The sequence below is a fragment of the Bos grunniens genome, chromosome 2, assembly GCF_055505025.1.
Source record: "Bos grunniens cultivar Pamir isolate PY7600 chromosome 2, Bosgru_T2T1.0, whole genome shotgun sequence".
NCBI lineage: Eukaryota > Metazoa > Chordata > Mammalia > Artiodactyla > Bovidae > Bos > Bos grunniens.
Genome location: NC_141166.1, coordinates 48,790,651 through 48,808,124, shown reverse-complemented (window position 1 = coordinate 48,808,124; position 17,474 = coordinate 48,790,651). Strand labels below are relative to the sequence as shown.

The following is a 17,474-nucleotide window of genomic DNA, read 5'->3' as shown; positions in this document are numbered from 1 at the left end:
TCTATTAAGGATTTTTTTTCCATTTTAAGCATTTGTCAACTAATAACTATCATATTCACAAGCTTATTTTTAATATTTTTAAAGATATACACATCAATTAAGAGTGGAAAAATATAATCAAAAACCTAATCATCATAATTATACATCTACAGCACATTTACTCTATATTAGGTCATTTTTAGCTGGTTAATTAAAAATCTGAAATAATTAAAAACTGCAAATGAGAAGCAAAAGTTGCAGAAACAATTTCTGATGTAGCCTTTCACTGCCTCTTAGTTATACTGATTTCACCACAATTTTTAAATCATTTGCTATCAAACAGCACAATAACTGTGTCAATTGAAAACAAAAAAAAAATTATATGTATAGATGGAGTCCCATGACTTTGAAAACTCCATCAAAGATCATTTTTACATAAATACTTTGTAACATAAAGTCCTTGTGGGGCTTGTTTCATGTAAAAGAAGAAAATAAATGTTTGGTTGATCACTGAATTCAGAAATATAGAAAATAACACACTATAGAGGCCACATCTATACTTTTTTGGAAATGTGTGAGTCCTTAACTGGCTTTTGTTTTAACTCATACTTCACTTCCACTCAGGGGCGGTCTACTTTGACTTTGAAGCATCTATCACATTACCCGTAAGTAGTAGGATAATGAATCCTTTGTATATAAAAATCCATTTTTAACACATAGACATTTTCAAACCTCTACTGCACTTTAAAATAAAAGGAATCCACGGCTCTCCATATTGACATCCTAAATTAATGCTGGAGAGCAGTGGTGATTGGAAGTGAGAAAGCTCCAATACAATCAAAGTCAGCAGAAGGAAACCATTCAGTTTTAAGTCATTATAAAGAAAACAAAAGGCAAACTCTCTTCTTCATTTTTGAGCTAAACATAAAGGTCTCCTACTTGAAACCATTTTCAGTTCTTTCCCTCTTTCTTTTCTTTTCTCTCTTTCTCTCTCCCCACCCTCCTTCCTTTCTTTCTTTCCTTTTTTCCAAAAAATAATGAGTTAAAATGTATGGGTTAGATCCAACATTTCACTGCTGTTCTTATTCTTGGGGAGTTGGGGGGGAGGGGGAACTTGCTGCCAAAGCTTCAGAAAAGAGAGTTTGGGCTGCTAATTTTCCGTTCACAAAATCTAAATTCCCGTTATGCATCTCACACAACTCATGAAATAATATGAAACAGTATTATATCACTGCAAATTGAGACATTTTTATCAAAATAAAGAGTGATGATGCCAACATTTCATTTGTCATTTCCCACTTGTCACTTTTCACTGACAAACTGTTACACATACAACTTTTGTCAAATGCTCCATCCTTAAATATGTTCCAAAATGCCATTGTATCTCAGCATTCATGTAAGGAAGATAGTAAAACTACTATGTGACCACACATTAGTTATGCAAGTTTTTTAAAAAGCCTACTTATTAGATAAAAGTATAAATAACATTTTATTTATTTACATGCTATGTCAGATAAAGTTTGGCTTCCTGAAATAAAGCAAACTACGTACATACTTTTTGCATGTATACATATGGCTGAGTCCCTTCACTGTTCACCTGAAACTATCACAACATTGTTAATCGGCTACACTCCAATACAAAATAACAAGTTAAACAAAAAACTATGTAGATTTTTTTTTTGCACCTAATATGAGATTACTAGTTACAAGAAACTTTTTTAATGATGAGAAATTGTCATTATTATCTCAATAGAAACTTAAAAACCCTTAAAAGACCAAAGAAAATAATTTGAAATTCATCTAACTCTGTCAATTTGTGTTTTTTTATATATCATATTAACTGTCTCTGCACTAAATCATAAAAAAGAAAAAAAAAAAGAGTTTTAAATTATCAAAGTAGTACCACCAAGTTTGACTGCTTACCAGATTTGCCTTGTCAGATACACCAAATAATTATTATGTCTTGCCTGGAATAAAACTGATTTCCACATTTTAAAAATAACTCAAAATTAATTTTCTTAGATGTTTAATAAATTATAATTAGTCTGTTTCCTTCCCTACAGATAGGTAGGCAAAATATATACATACATTCACACAAGGGGAGAAGAATTAACACAGGATATGTAGTATGTACAGACTGATACTCAGTCAGAACCCCCTGGAGAAAGAGGATATTACCTATTGTCCGCAGGGGTTAAAAAACAGATGCTTTAAGGGATATCTATGCAGTTTCAATACACACACACACACATATTTCATTCAGATGATCTTGAATATATAATGGTCAGTGGGTTTCTACTAATGGAATATAAGGCTTCCAAAACTACTCGAAACATCAAATTATGCTCAGGACTTTGAGGGGCGGATACCCTATGTTCTGTTTAATGTGTATGTTTCATTGCATATATTTTTTTTTAACCAAGTATATCTTTATTTTAATAACAGCCCAAGGACAGAAAACACTTTAGAGAGGGCTATTTTTCTACCTCAGCAAAACTACAGAGGACATACAAGACTGTTGGATGAACCCAAAGCCTAAGTTCATTCTATTTAGAAGAACTTAAACCCTTAAAAAAAAAAAAAAAAAATGGAATAGAAGAGGGAAATACAATCTTTTCACTTCTAAAGTAATAACATGAGTCTTCCCCACAAGCATAATGGTGTTGTACATCCTTAGTTACAAAGAATTTAATGAGTTTTCTCCATTTTGCCTATGTTGACAATCTGTTTCAAATTTCTAAGTATTTTATACATGTCTATAAGTCGGTATCTATACTCTTTCATATCTGCACTCCTTTCAAAATGTAAAATGTCTCTCTATAAGTGCTCCTATGGTGGCTACACCTGACTTGAAGTGCATTTCTTTTAATCGAAAAGGAAATGTTCCACATGCAGATAATTAACACTGTAGACAGTGTTCAGCTCTAAATGAGGCCCTGCCCCACAATCATGATCACATTTGCTTCCCAATTTGAGTACATCAGCATGTATTGCATAATGATATTTTCCCCCTTCCAACAAGACAGTTGTGTTCTTAAAAGGGCTGACCGGTAGCAAGAAGAAAAGGTCTACTTGGGGTCCAAGAGTTATAACTTCAATAGACAATTCTTCACCAAAATTAAATGGTTGTTTTAAAAACTAATTTCCCCCCCCCAAAGCTAATTTTTTTTCAAAAAAAAAAAAAAGCAAGATATTCCTAGTGTTTAAACATTTTCCTTTGAACTCTAGAACATTTAACACCAAAACAAAACAAAAAAATCATCAAAATTCAAAGGAAAATGGAAAATATCAAAAAGATTTCTGATGTTTAATGCCTCCTATCAGCAAATACACCATCTGGTATACTCTAGCGCTGTTCATTCAGTTTAAATAAAGCTGTCTGAAAGTTCTTCTTTAAGCCAAACATTAAAAAATGAAAATGCTTGTGTTAACAATGAATGAAGCACAGTAATTTATTGCTATTAAGGCACAACTGGCCAGCGCCTTTCAGCAGTCCAGGAGGAAAGCAGAATGCCTTGCTTCCTCGGGAAACTTGATTGGCATCACTTTCATTTTATGCTGTAGGTTTCGTGGCTGAAGCATTGCATACAGCTGAACATTTTAGGTACTTATGCTAATGGTGGTAAAGGATCATCTGATTCTTATATTCACCATCCTTAATAATCTTTTCTTTTTCTAAGTCTTCAAATAGATCTGTAAGTTTTAATCAACAATTTCACGAATATAAATTTCCCCACCATTAATCACCCTTTTTCAAAATCCTTATGGAGTGAATTACTAGCTGAGAGGGGACGCCAATTCTAGTAAGTGAATGTTACCCAGCAGGGATATAAAGCTGTCAACACCGTGGTGCTCTTGCTTGCTCTAAACTCTCTCCCAGCCGTCATATGTTTTTTAAAGAGATATTAGCCTTTTTTTTCTAAGGACCTTCTATAAAAGCTGACTGTCATATATATCTGAGCACTTATATTTTATTACATACACGCTTTAAAACATACTGCTTAGATAAGAGCAAATACAGCCTAGAAAGTGTTAGAAATACAAAGCAAAATTGATCTACTTTCTTATAGTCTTCTAAAGCTAACCACACTGTAAACAACACACTTCTAAGTCCCCCTATTAAAACAGAATCCTGTGATAGTCTTTCTACCACCTCATCCAGTCAAATCCAGACACTAAAATGATCTCTCTTTTGGAAAAAAAAAAAAAATTTAGTTCTCATCAAAAAACACAGCAAACTCTCTCTCCCTCTAGAAAAGTAGTGACAGCAACAGAATTTATTATGGCAACCAACGCATTCAGAAACATTTATTTACCTATTTATCAGAAGCAGTAAGATAAACTGCCATTTTATTGAGTAGCCAATTAACTTAATGATTTCCCCTATTTTTAGGGGGAGACTATTTAAGAAAGAGAATCACTAAAGATTAACTAACACATCTTCCCAAATTTTGAGCTCTGTTTTATTATTATTATTGTTATTTATTATTACAGCCATTTTTACAACATTGACAAGACTGCAGTATATCTGAAAATGGTAATAAATGATGCAGAGCTATAAATATTTTTGTAGTTGTCTAGGGTTATTATATTGCTTCATAAAGAATATTTAAACAAGAAGAGGTAGGATAATAGAAATATAATCTACTTTATATATACTCTATGTTCCCCCGCAATCATTTCAATTATAAAAGAACTACTAAATAGAAATATTATCTTAAATATTTTTAAAATTTAGAATGTGCATTTTTAAAAACACTTTGCTTTTCTCCAATCTATATATATGATTAAAAGTTATAATGAAGTAAAATTACGTATCTCAATGTACTTTTGGAAACTATCCATATATAAACTTAAACCCACAAAATAATCATTAACATTCAATAAGAAAACTTTGCACTATTGAAATGTTATGTTCTAAGTTGTTATATTTTAAAACTTCCTAAATGAAAATTTTTCCAATCTATTATGTTCTACAGAGTAAAATCTTTAAAAAAAAAATCTTTAAAAATCCACTCTATGTAAACTATTTTATCCACTTTACTATTACATATCATAAACGGTACTTATTGAGACAAAATAATGTCATTTTTATTTTCAATTTGGGAAGCAGCAGAGATCTTTGATATTACTAAATTAAGTTAAAGCTCAGAAAAAGTGACTAAACCAGCTTATTGAAACAAATTTATTACTTCTCACCAAGGCTTCATATTTGTCTCTATCAAATTTGTAGTAAGTGGTCAAATGTGAATTATCACCTACAAAAATATGAAAAGTAACTGTTATTTTACACTGAAGGTATCCCTGGTCAACAAAATCAAGTAGTTTCTTTCACAGTTCAGTAAGATATAGGAAGGAAAGAAAAACTTGCTTTAGGAAAGTACAATTGTTAATCATTACATTCTAAAATGTTTAGAAACTTCTTTCAATTTAGGGAGTTTAGAAAGAAACCAAAATTTCAGCCCAGGCTTTTCGGGTTTTTTCCCTTATGCATAAGGCCACTTTGAGAACACATCCTCTCCAAGGATTTCCAAAAGCTTTTCAACCCAACATCACTAGCACTTATCATGTCATCTCACCTTTGGTCCCACCATGTTCACTATATATTTTTCTTTCTTGTATGCATATACTAAAAAATGGTATCAGAAGTCCGAAGTTATTCTTTCAGTCTCAAGACAGCACATTAATAAACACTATTTCTAAAAAGTGAGTCACAAAACTACGAAGTTTTCTTTTGCTTCAAGTCCCTAAAATGAAAGATACATAAGCCCACAATCTATAGCCAAATAATTTTATTAAAGCTTTAAAAATTGAGCAAATGAGTACTTTGCAAGGGAGATGATTAATATAAGGAACTAAAGCAAACCATCCTGAATGCCTACAAGAAATAGTAATAATAAAATAAGTAAAACCAAAAGCCTGTTCTTTTATAAATTGTCCATTGTCTGTTTATAAAATTTCTTTAAAAGGGACTGGATATTTCGAATTAAGTCTTTACTTGGAAATACACACAATGGCTATTTAGAGCAGGAGAACTTATCACTAACTTTCCCTAGGGTTTTGTTTCATTTCAGGCAGGCTAATGAAAGAGTAACATTAAATAGGCTAATACTGAAAATATTAGGGGGGAAAAAACTTTTAGAAGCAAAAAATTTTTAATTAGTAATTTATGTCAAACACACAAAAAAAACTGCATGCCATGTAGAACTGTGTATTTACATGTATAAAACAACTAAGGAAATGTCCTATAAACCTCAAAATATTTTAATAGTGTTTAAATTTCTTTCATATCTTTACTTCATAAAATTACTTTCCCTAACCACTTTAAAAGAAAGTGGTTGTTTAAGTAGCAAACACTGCAAAAGATTTTAAGTAATATTAAGTTCTTGGAAAGAAAAACAGCATGTAGCCAATAAGATCACTATACCATTTTTACCTGTTGTGCTATATAATTCCGTAACAAAGTTACAAATGCATATAACTTTAAACTTTATTTTTTTTAAAACGGTAGCATTAAAGTCTCTAAGGGCCTGACAGATTCGCAGGGATTCTTTATTTCCCACTTGAAATAAAGTGGCTGGAAATACTCCCTGTTGTTAATCATTTGTCTCTAAGTACTGTCCTAACTAATAAAGTAACATCAACACCCTTGCTCCTGGTCTAACCTGAGCATTCAAGATTAGTCCATAAAAGCGATCGCACCTAAACTCCATCCCTACAACAGACACTCTTGAGGCAAAGCAAAAGAGTTAGATCACTAAAAAGCTCTCTAGGAAAATCTAGAAACAGTTAGCTGGCTGTGACATAAACCTGCCAACACCTCAGCACATAGTGGCAAAGTGCCCAAAAAATGCCACCCTCCGGGTAAACCACTTTCTTGTTTTAACTCGAGATGAAGCTACCAGTTGCAGAAGAGAGGCGACGGGGGCATTATTTGGCAACCTGGAACTCACTTCCTGTAACCCTACACCGCGACAGCGCCTAATCAACCTGAACCCTGACACCCGGGCCTTGATCGCCCCGGCCGCGGGCTGCGCGCGCCTCCCCGCTCCGGGCTGTTACCTCCCACGGCCTTGGCCACGGCGCCGTTGGGCCTCCCGCGGGCTCCCATGGGGCTGCCGTTCTGCTCCAGCCGGGCCACCTTCGCCGAGGGAGGACCCTTGACGTCCGGACTGCCGCTCCGCCGGTCGGGGCTGTCCCGCAGACACGGGCTCTCGCTCCGCCGCTCCATGCTGCTCCGACTTGGAGACAAAGTTCCCACCGGCAGGTCGCAATAAAACGCGCAGGGACCTAAGGAGGGGGCGGGGGGGAAAGGGGAGGGAAAGAAAAAAAAAGAGGGAAAACCGCTCACACACGTGATAGACGTTTAGGCCAGTGGGGCAGCGCGCCGCACCAAAGCCACCCAAACTTCCTCCCACGCTGCCCGAGGGGCCCGAACATCGGTTGGCCGGGGAAACCGGACCCAACCTGACACTCGGTGGCCCACAGCAAACCCAGAACTTGGGTTGCCGCGACCCTGCTGCTCCCCAGAAGTTAGCTCTCGGTCACGAAGTCCAGCCCCTCGCCCAGGGGCGCCCAGAAGTGATCCATTCATTGGGACAGGATTGGCATGACCCATTCTCGGGTGCGACGGCCTTGCTGTCGGAGGGAGGAGGGGTCAGGGTTGCGGAAGAAATGAACTTCATAAAAAGACATCGCACGCACTCAAGGAGGGGTTGGGGTGCACACAAGTCCATAAGAAAACAAATTAACCACACGATGAAGGCGCTCTGAATCGCCCGGCAGTAGGCAAAGGCCTGGCAAAAAGACCCTTGAATCCCTGCTGTTTATCTTTCCCGAGCATGTCTTGGGACACACACACACACTTTGCACAAAATCAACCCTAATTCCACATTAATAAGCATTCCAAAACACTTGGAGATATTGATCAGAGTAATCTTCTGAATAACCTTCACCTCAAGGGCGGGGGCTACAGTCATTATTATTTTGGAACGTTATCTTCATCCGATCCTGAGTTTTGTTTTCAAAAGCTCTTCAGGATAAAATACAAAATTAAAAAGCAGTTGAATTATTAGGTGCGTGAGGGAGCAGCCTTCATCAACCCCAATTTTTAAATCTCCCAAAGTTTTCTTCTGGGTCGCTTGGCTGGCAGCGCGCTCCTCACAGAGCCCGCAGATCTCCGCACCCCTGGATTTTGAGAGGGTGGAGACGCAGGAGGAAACACCTGATGAAAAGGCACTCACATTGTCACTGACATCCCGGAGAAGCTGGAACCCGGCGCAACAAAGTGCGCTGGGAATCCTCGCGGGCGCTCAGGTTGTGAGAGAAGCCGCGTCGCCACGGCTCGAGGAGACAAGGTGGGGGTGGCGAAGGGGAGGTGAGAGGAGGGATGCGAGAGATGCGGAGGCTGAGCTCGAGGGCTGAGGGCGAAGGCTGCGCCCGCACTCCCTCCGCTGCGCTGTCCTAGAGAGCGAGAGCCGCGGGGAGGGAACCTAGCCGGACCCGGGGCTTCCCCGGACTCCCGAGCTTGGCGCGGGCGCCTTCGCCCTGAGTACTTACTGCTCACAGTCTGTCTGTAACTTGGCTGGCTGGGGCTCTGTCCATGGAGCAAAAGTAGAGAATCCAGGGTGGAAAGTTTCTGGTGATATGCTTTGCAGTGTTCTCCTAGTCTTCCTTTCTCTTTACTCTTTTCCCTTTCCTCTTTCCCAGGTCCAAACGTTTAAGGTCCTGGGTCAGGGTGTCTTCTTAGTGCGGCGATGATGGTTGTTATGATGATGATGATGATGATGGGGGGTTGGGTGGGGGGAAGAGGGAGGAGGAGTAGAGGGAAAGGAGGGCTCCTCTAAAGGGGCACCCGAGCGAGCGCGGGAGGAGGCGACGGAGGAGGGGAGAAGAGAGAAGGAGGCTGAAAAAGCCTTTTCACACCTTCGGGAAGGAGACCCTTTCTGGAAAGAAAGGGCTGAGAACTGGGAGGCGGCGGAGGCGGGTCGGGGCTGCAGCTTCGCGGGGCCGCTAGCTCGCGAGGAGGCGCGGCCGAAGAAGCCGTAGGGCCGGTGCCACTGAGAATCGAGAAGGCGCAGGGACCTGGGACCGCGCGCGGGAGCAAAAGCGGCGGCCGCCGCAGCTGTCACCTCCAGCCTCTCCCCTCTCGGCCGGCGCCGCCGCCAGCAGCCGGAGCCGGACTCACTGACGAGCCGCAGAGGGAGACACAGTGAGAGGGAGATGATTATTAGTTGCGTTGAGTCATCAGGCAAAGTGAGTCCTTTTGGGTTGTCCTCGGTTTCCGATTTCTCCCCCTCCCCCTTTCCGTCCCCAGATCTAGCGCCTTCAAAATAATAATTTGGGGTGGGGGTAGGGGAAGTCTCTGGGTTATTTCGGGATGGGGGTTGGGGGGGAGAGATCTAAACCCGAGCCAGACTGGTCCAACGCATTGAAGGAGAGTGGGGGGCGGGGAGGAGGGCCGGGGAGGTTGCGGGGGGAGGGGGGCCCCGCCTGGCAGGAAATTAAACATCAATCAATCAATCGCTGTGAGCCAGGCGACCCAACAGCAGCGGGGCTGCAGAGGAGGCTGAGGGACTGAAGAGGGGAGGGTGGAGAGCTGGGAGGAGGGAGAAGAAGGAAGAGAGAGAGAGTCGGCGGTGGGAGAGCCGTGTGGCTAGGACCGCGCGCGCGCGCGCGAGGCGGCGGAGGACCGATGGCAGGGAACCGAGTGCCGCGCGAGGCGGTGGCCGCGGCTGGTGGGTGGGTGCGCCCGGGTGAAGGCGGGCGCTGCGGCCCGGGGTCTCTTCTTCCTCCTCCTCCTCCTCCTCCTCCTCCTCGTGGCGGGTCCAGGGCGCGGCCGCCTCGCCCAGCCCAGAGGCGCACTAGTCCCGGCGCGGAGGCTGCGGCGGCGACGAGACTAGCACTGGTTGCCTGGTCTCCCGGCGAAGGCACAGACCCACGCGCAGGAGGCAACCGCGGCTGCCTCGGCTCCGGGTTCTACTAACTACGCGGAGTACTTTCGACTTTGGAGATAGGAGGGCTATCGCCTCCCCCACCCACCGCCTCCGCCCACCACCCACCGCCTCCGCCCCTCCGAACAACTTTTCCCGGTGCCTGGGAGCTCCCCCTCAGCGCGGAGCCAGCCGTCCGGGCCCGCCGCGCCGCCGCACGCGCGGGGAAGGCCGCCTCTCGCTCAGAGCTGGCACGGCCGTGGGTCCAGAACAATAGCCCGGGTGTCCCGAATGGCAGGCGCACCGGCACTGCCCGCCGGGCTGCGGGTGGCACAGGGAAGAGGGCTGCAGGGGGTGCGCGGGGCGGGGGTCATCCCTGGATGACGTCCCTGGACCTCTCGCAGCGCCGGCGACATGTCGAGCAGCGCAGCCGGGGCCGCCTGCAGGCCGTGACGCGGTGGCAGCGAGGGCGGTGGGGCTGCCAGTCTTCTGGCTGTTGGGCTGGGACTCCTGGGACCCCAAGCCGCTCGGGCCCTAGGCTGTGAGCGCAGCCCTAGAGCTGTGCGGCGAGGACCTGGCCTCCCCACCCCGGGGGAGGCCGTGCGGGGGCGTCCCCAGCAGGTCTCGCGAAAGCGTAACTGAGCCACAAACTTTTGCGGACTCCCGCGGCCGCAGTCGCCCATAGCCCGGCTCTGGCCGCGGTGTTCATTTAAGGTGGCGCCGGCACTAGCTGAGCAGGCCGGTGTCTGGCCGCGCTTTTGTCCCTAAGATCACTCTTGGACGCGGAACCTCCTTAAAGAAAGCACGTGGGCAGAAGCCGCGGCCCCCGCGAGACACTGGGGGCTCCGGCTTACACTCGCGGTCCCGACCTGCGGCGGGAAAATGTGGACGCGTCCCCTCCCGTCTTGAGGCCAGTGAAGCCTCCTGAGGTGGCGGTACCTCTTGTCCTCCCGCACACCTTGGTTCTCCTTCCTAACCCTGGGGACCCCAAGACCTCCCCCCACATCTCGTCGCCTGAGTCGCCGGTCCCCCTTAAGAAGCGCTGACTCTACGGCGGCGCCAGAGGGCCAAACTATATTCGTTTTCGGGAAACGCGCTCGGGGGGCTGTTAATGGAAATTTTGGTCTGGTGTACCCGCAGCGGGAAGCCGCTTCAACCTGGGGTACCCAGAGCTAGGTCGCCGTCCACTCTCCTCACCCAACCGGCGCGCGGTATGCACCCAGCCTCCCCTCAAAAACAGGGAACGGGAAGGTGGGAGAGACTGGAAAAGAAAGGGTCCCAGAAGTGAAACCTGCCCCCGGCCTAAGTCTCAGAGCCCAGAATCCGGAGGACCCTGCACCCAGTCGCCGCCCACCGAGTTCCAAAGGAGCCCGAGGCGACCCCGGAGGCGGTCGGAGCCGGGCGAAGAAAGGAAGCGAGATGGATAGTAAACCTTTGGGGGGCCACCGGGAGTTTTAGGCTGCGTTTTCTTTTCCCGGTTTCCTACCCCCTCCAAACCTCATCCCCCTCCCACCTCCCTAAAAGAAAGGGTTCGAGAAATCGCACAGTTCGGAACAAAGTGCTCAAGCAAACCAACTCGAGGTGGTAGGTTTGGGGCTACAAAGAAACAAAACTGTAAGTTCGATCGACAAACTTTTTTAAAAATCTGTACTATCAAGTCAGAATGGGAAGGGGGTGTTGCAAAAACCAGCTACTACCACTGTCAAAGTTTAAGACCGTTTTCAAAATGGGGAAAGGCGCATTTCTTATTAATACCTTAACAACGATAATAATGCTGTTTCTTTCCTTACCTTGGTGTTGAACTGCAGAATCCTCCTCCGGATCAATGTCCAAGAACTTAGAAGAATTGGTGATATTAGGACTTCAGTACTTCTGGAAAAAAATGCAAATCGTTTAGCCAGGATCTTTCCTGTCTGATTCGTCACTATTATTATATCTGATGATGCGAATGGTTGGAGCGATTCAATCTTAAGTCATTAATGAGCTATTTTATAAACACTACTGTCCGAAGATCTTCATTTACATTTTGCGAAGGATCACTTCGCACAGGCTTATGTCAACAGCATGATTATGGGGACTTCAGTTACACTCTTATGAACAACACAGCTGTATTGTTAATCGGTTAATATTTTATAAAGTGTAAATATTTTATTATGTTTTGAAAGGAACTATTGATTCTAAATTATTAAACCCCTGAGAAGGGCAATTTAAATAAAGTTTACAATTAAGTACAATTAAATGTACATTGTGGCTAGTTTGTTTTCAGATTCTATACTCTTTTAAACTCATTGATTTTTTCTTTGTTAGAGTTTACTCTTGACCATTTTTAATAATGAAGAAAGTTATCATTTTGGGCAAAAGAATTTTTTAAAAATTTAATTGCATTTAACATAGAAGGAAATGTCAAATACTATGAGTTATAACCAGAAATGTATTTTGAATGCTTGGAGATGGGTGTTTAGATTTTACAAATTTCTTTCCATTTAAAAGGGAAGAATTCTAGGGAATTTTGTGATATATGCCCAGAATGGGTCCCCCCCCACACCACTTGAGTTTTGTCCCTAATAAAGGCCTTTTCTGTTTCAAATTACATGAGCTTTTTACTGCACAACTTTTGTATTGACTTTATTTCAACTGAAGTAAGCGATTCTTTCCAGCATGTTTAATTTTGACAATAAGAAATTTTAAATAACGTTTTTACCTTTTGCTAGGATATTCTACTTTTAAAACAGTAAATAAATTATGATTCAAAAGTTTTGTTTGGTTTTGTTTTATATTCCTCAAGTGGTTTATTTCCAGTTTTAAAACAAAATCACACTTAAGAAAAGAATTGGTTTTAATTACTATTTTCAAAAAATAATTTGATCCCAAATGCATTTTTGCGCATTACAGAATGGCTTGCTCCAGTGCTCAAAGCATGAAGTTCACACTGAGGGACATTTTTATCCCTCAGATTGCTTCTCACTGACGTTTTCGTAGGGAATCTACTCAGATTTTTCCCCCCTTCTTCCCCCACTCCCAATTTTTTTCATATGTCATCTAGTCAAAGGTCGTCTGTCTTTCATAATCACACTGAGATTTGTTATTTTAAAAATCAACGGGTCTTTATACGCTGGACTTAAGTATGTATGTTTTTTCTCATTTCCATGTTCTCCCTCTCCCTCTCTATCTTTTGCCAGGCCTTTCTTCTCCTTTCTTTTATGGCCTGCACTTTTAATGACAACATTTCGTGATTTCTTGATTTCCGAGGGTTCTGCTGTGCTAGCCCTCCGCTCTGGCCAACCTTCCTTCCCTAGTGCCCGGGCGGGAAAGACTAGGCCCGACTGCCCGAGCGCAGGGTGCCGGTGCCGGTGCCGGGCGTGGGATTCTAGCTCCCGGTCGGGCGCCGTGGCCCCAACCATCATCCAGCATCCATCACTAGGCTGCCAGGATTTCAGGTCTGGTCACCCTAGCAAAGAAGCCCTTCCCCGCGGTGCGCCACATCTTAGAGAACACGGGAGAACTGTGCCGCGTTCTCCTTCCACTCCCGAAAGCACAGGGGGTAAATTCTATGGAAATGGCCATCGTCAACTGCCTTCGACGGCTCCTAGGAACCCACGCGGGCCTGCCTCTCCCCCACCCCCACCCCCCCTCCAGCCCGGGGCTTGCTCTGCTGGGGGCGAGAGGAGGCGGGAGGGAATCGTTCCTTTCACGTGAAGCCCACAACAGCTCTAAAGCCAGTTTCCGTCGCGGACTGTCCGAGGAGAGTTGGGCGACCAACATTTTCGCAGACTGAATTAACTGCGCGGGGCTGGGACTGAAAACTGGAAGCGCCGTGGGGAAAAGGGCCCCTGGGGCCAGAAAGCTCCACAGGGAACGCGCCTAGAAGGACCGATCGACCGGGGTGGGCTCCTGCCCTTTCTAGGCTGCCCCCGAGGCGTCTGGGGACTGGCCGGAGCGCAGGGGCGGGGGACACTTACTTCGTTATCCGCAAGCCTTGCTTGTTGGCATCAGAGCCGGACAAATCCCAAACCCGCGCCAGGCAAAGATAAATCCCTCCTGGCTCCCGCAGCGGCTCCAGGGGCCTGGGAGGGGCGGAGCGGTGAGGCGGACGTCGGGCCGCCCAAGGCAGGGGCAGTGGACGTGTGCTCCTAGCCTCACCTGAACAAGCCCCTGAGGCCTAGACTGCGAGATGCGTGCCAGGGACACGGCTGATGGGGGAAAGTTGGTGGGCTACCAGTGCGCGTTAGACGGTGAGCGGCGGGACACCCAAGATGCCAGAGGGTCTGGGCGGACGGTGGGGGGGGTGGGGGTGGGGGGTTCTGGGGAATAAACAGTGCAGAAGTCCCGAGGGCGGGAGGGGACGCGCGAGGCTTGGAACTGCTTCGGGAGAAGACGCGGAACTTTCGGCACCGGGGTCGCAGATGGAACGGAGGGGCGAGGGCGCCGGGGGGGTGGGGGTAGGAGCGCCGACTGCCCTAAGCAAGGAAAACTAGAAGACAGGTTTCGAAGCTAAGGAGAGTTGTTGGTTCGGTGTGCTTTGGCCGCGGCCGCGGGCTGGGAAGCCGGGGAGGGCGGAAGGCCTGCGGGCACCGAGCGCTCACTGCTCCGGCGACAAAGGACAGCGCCCCCGGGGCTCCCGGATCCCTTCATTCTTTTTCAGTCTAGCGCTTAATAACTGGATCTCCTTCTGCAGCCGCGCAGCGAGACAACGACTGGCCTGATAATGTAGTTTTTCTTTAAAAAAATAGAAATCGATTTTCAACCACGGGGTAACGAGGCAAAGGGGGAAAGAAAACGAAACGCCGAAGGAGTCACCGCTACGCCCCCGTGTCCCCACCCAGGGAGACTGGGATTAGAGCCCAGAGTCGCATTTTCTTTCTGTCGGGAAACACCGAGCCAGCCAAGAAAAGTTGGTCGGTCGGTCCCATCTCCGAACCCCGGTCCCGAGGTGGCGAAGAAACCCGCGGGCTCGACTCGTCGTGGCAGCCCAGTCATTCACCCCCAAGCCCGGGGTCACGGCCCGGGTCCCAGCCCCGAGCGCAGGCGTCGACTCCCGACAGCGCCACCGCGTGGGCTGCGGCCCCAACGTGCTGCGCCGGCTCCGTCCTCGGCGTCCCGGAGCCGGCCTTTCGCGATGCCCCCAAGTCCGCCTTGGGGGTTCAGGATGCGGTGGGGGGAGGGGCAGGACCCCAGACCCCGGGCACAACCGGACGACCCAACCTAAAAACGCTCTCTGGCAGACAGAACATCGGCGCGCTCAGTCTGCCCTAACCCCTTGCAATGAAAAGTACACTCGGAAAGTCTAGTCTAGTCCACGGCGGCCCACCGGCACCCCCAAATTCAGACAGGCCAGCTTGCGTCGTGAAACCCGCGCCCACTCCTAGCTGGGACAAAGCGAGCCCAGGAAGCCCAGACCCTAGGCGGCCAAGCCCCGAGCGGCTCCACGAGCGTTTTGCGGCGTGGGGTGATGTCCAACCGCGCCGGAGAGAGCCCGGGTCCCGGGCACTTACTAGAACCGAGGACCAAGCGGGTGTTGGTCTGTATGGCGGCCCAAAGCCTTCCGGAGTGGCGTGGGCCCTGGAGGGTTTTCTGCGTTGGCGACTCGCCTGTTCTCCCGGTATCACGAAGCCCAACGCAAACCCTTAGTCCCCGCAAGGCTTGACCCCCGGGGCCCAGGCGGCATAGACACAGTGTCCTGGGACTCAGTTTTTCCCCACCCCCGCGATACCTTGCCTCCGAGCCCAAGGACCAAGTCCCGCTGAACTGGGCATCACCTGGCGCTGCCTGGGCGCTGCGTCAGGACTCCAGAGCCTCCACGTCGGGCTTAGAGGATTTCAGTGGGTAGGCTGGGATTTATCTTAAAATCAGCTGTTCCTGCGGACGCGCACATACACACACATATTTTGAGAGTCAGCTATGGAAAGGGACATTGTCGCAGAAAGGTGGAAATCCACCTGGTGCCCAGCCCATTACAAAGTTTCCAGGCCCACACAAAACAGGAGCGAGCCCCGGACGCCCAAGCGGCCGCTCGCCGGGTGGCCAGAAGCCTCACCCTCGCAGGGCGCCCGGCCAGCCGCGCGGGTTTGCGCGCTTCGGCAGCGGCCGGTACCCAGCGGCGCCCTAGGGGAGCTGCGCGGTCGGCCCGCTGAGTTCCGGAGCTGGGTATCCGCCTGGCCTGCTCCTCCACGCCTTTTCACGGGCTGCGACCTGTCTCTAAATTTTAATTTCTGAATTCTAATCCCCATATGCAACGCGGAGCTGTCTTGAGTCGGCCAGGCCGGACCCCCTGCCAAGTGGCTCACCTCTGCTTGCGCCGCCTGCTTTTGCCACCGGTGCCAAGGACCGAGCGAGGGGCGGCCGGTCAGGGCGCGGACGCCGTCTGCTCTCCTCCAGGAGCCAACGGCGGGTGCCTGCGGCGTCGCTCGTCCAGCCCTGGGGCTGATTTAAATAACTAATAAGCTCAGAGAAATTTTACAAGGGGAACTTTTCCTTTTAGTATCAATAAAGCCTAGTAATTGGGTTTGTTGGTTACCTAAGCCAGAGGGTTTCCCAGTCTCGCTCGCTCGCTCCCTCTTTTTCTCCTTCTCATTCAGAAGTAATATTTTAAAAAAACCGACAACTGTGGGTGCGTTTGTGACGGGTGTGCGAGTGTGTGAAAGAAGTTGTTTGTTTCAAAAGTCCTTACCCTGGAGAACAATCATCATTGTCTCTCTATGGTGAAGAGTTTTGAAAGGTGAACTGTTGCTGTTTCACAGGCGGGAAATGTTAACAGAAATTTAAGGTTCAGGATACAAGTAAGGAGGGCGAGGGTCCTTACGGTATTTCCCTTTGCATGTGACAAGGACATTTGCAGTGCTTCCTTAATAGTTTGCATTTTAATTAAGTCTCACTACATTTTAAGTTCATCTCCTAGATTGTAATGATATCTGTTGTTTTCAGTAAAGATTTCTATACTATAATGCCGTCTAATTTTTTGTTCTGATTTTCTAATCTTTTCGAAAGCATGTTCTTAGTGCTAAGGAATTTTTCCACCTGGGAACCATGCCTCAATTTAAAAATATAAAAGACCTTTCATGAATAACTGCAAATAGCCCATTCGTTAGTGTCCACAGAGGTGTTGGCGCCTACACAAAATCTCAGAAATCTAAACGCGAACTAAGCATGTTTCTCTATAATCATGGCGATATATATTTTTTCATCTGTTTTGTATGGAAGTAAAAAAAATATTTTAAAGTACTTTCAAGAAAAGAGTTATGCTAAAATTTACCTGAATTTAAATTTCCTAATAGACACAACAGAACTAGAGCCCACCAATATCAGCCCAAACGAAATGAAGAGTATTTCTGAACCAGATTACTATAGAGGTCAAAAACTACTCATTGAAAAGCAACATGAATTCAAGTTTGCAAACCAACACGAATTCAAGTTTGCAAACCAGGAAGGGGGAAGGGGGAAATCGGCTTCCAAAGTTCCAGGAACACACCCCAACCTGTGCATTCATATCTTCAGTGTTTACATATTGCGGAGAAATTTTGCCCTCCACTTTTACTTTAAAAATTGATGAGCCTTCCTTAGCCGACT

The 17,474-nt window shown here is 46.4% G+C and overlaps 1 protein-coding gene across 2 annotated transcripts in view; it reads right to left on the bottom strand.

Moving 5' to 3' along the window:
- The window catches only part of SATB2 (SATB homeobox 2), a 200,436-nt gene extending 189,382 nt beyond the window's left edge, over positions 1-11,054 (bottom strand). Inside the window, exons 1-2 of one of the 2 annotated variants that reach the window (XM_086366667.1) lie at positions 10,851-11,054; positions 7,042-7,269 (exon numbers count right to left, since the gene is read on the bottom strand). In XM_086366667.1, the coding sequence (XP_086222793.1) occupies positions 7,042-7,269; positions 10,851-10,917 (295 nt within the window). In that variant the 5' untranslated portion in view covers positions 10,918-11,054. Of the gene's footprint in view, positions 1-7,041; positions 7,270-8,538; positions 9,171-10,850 lie in introns of those variants that run through there. The other variant, XM_086366674.1, reaches the window with a different exon arrangement.
- Between the last annotated feature and the right edge of the window lie 6,420 nt (positions 11,055-17,474).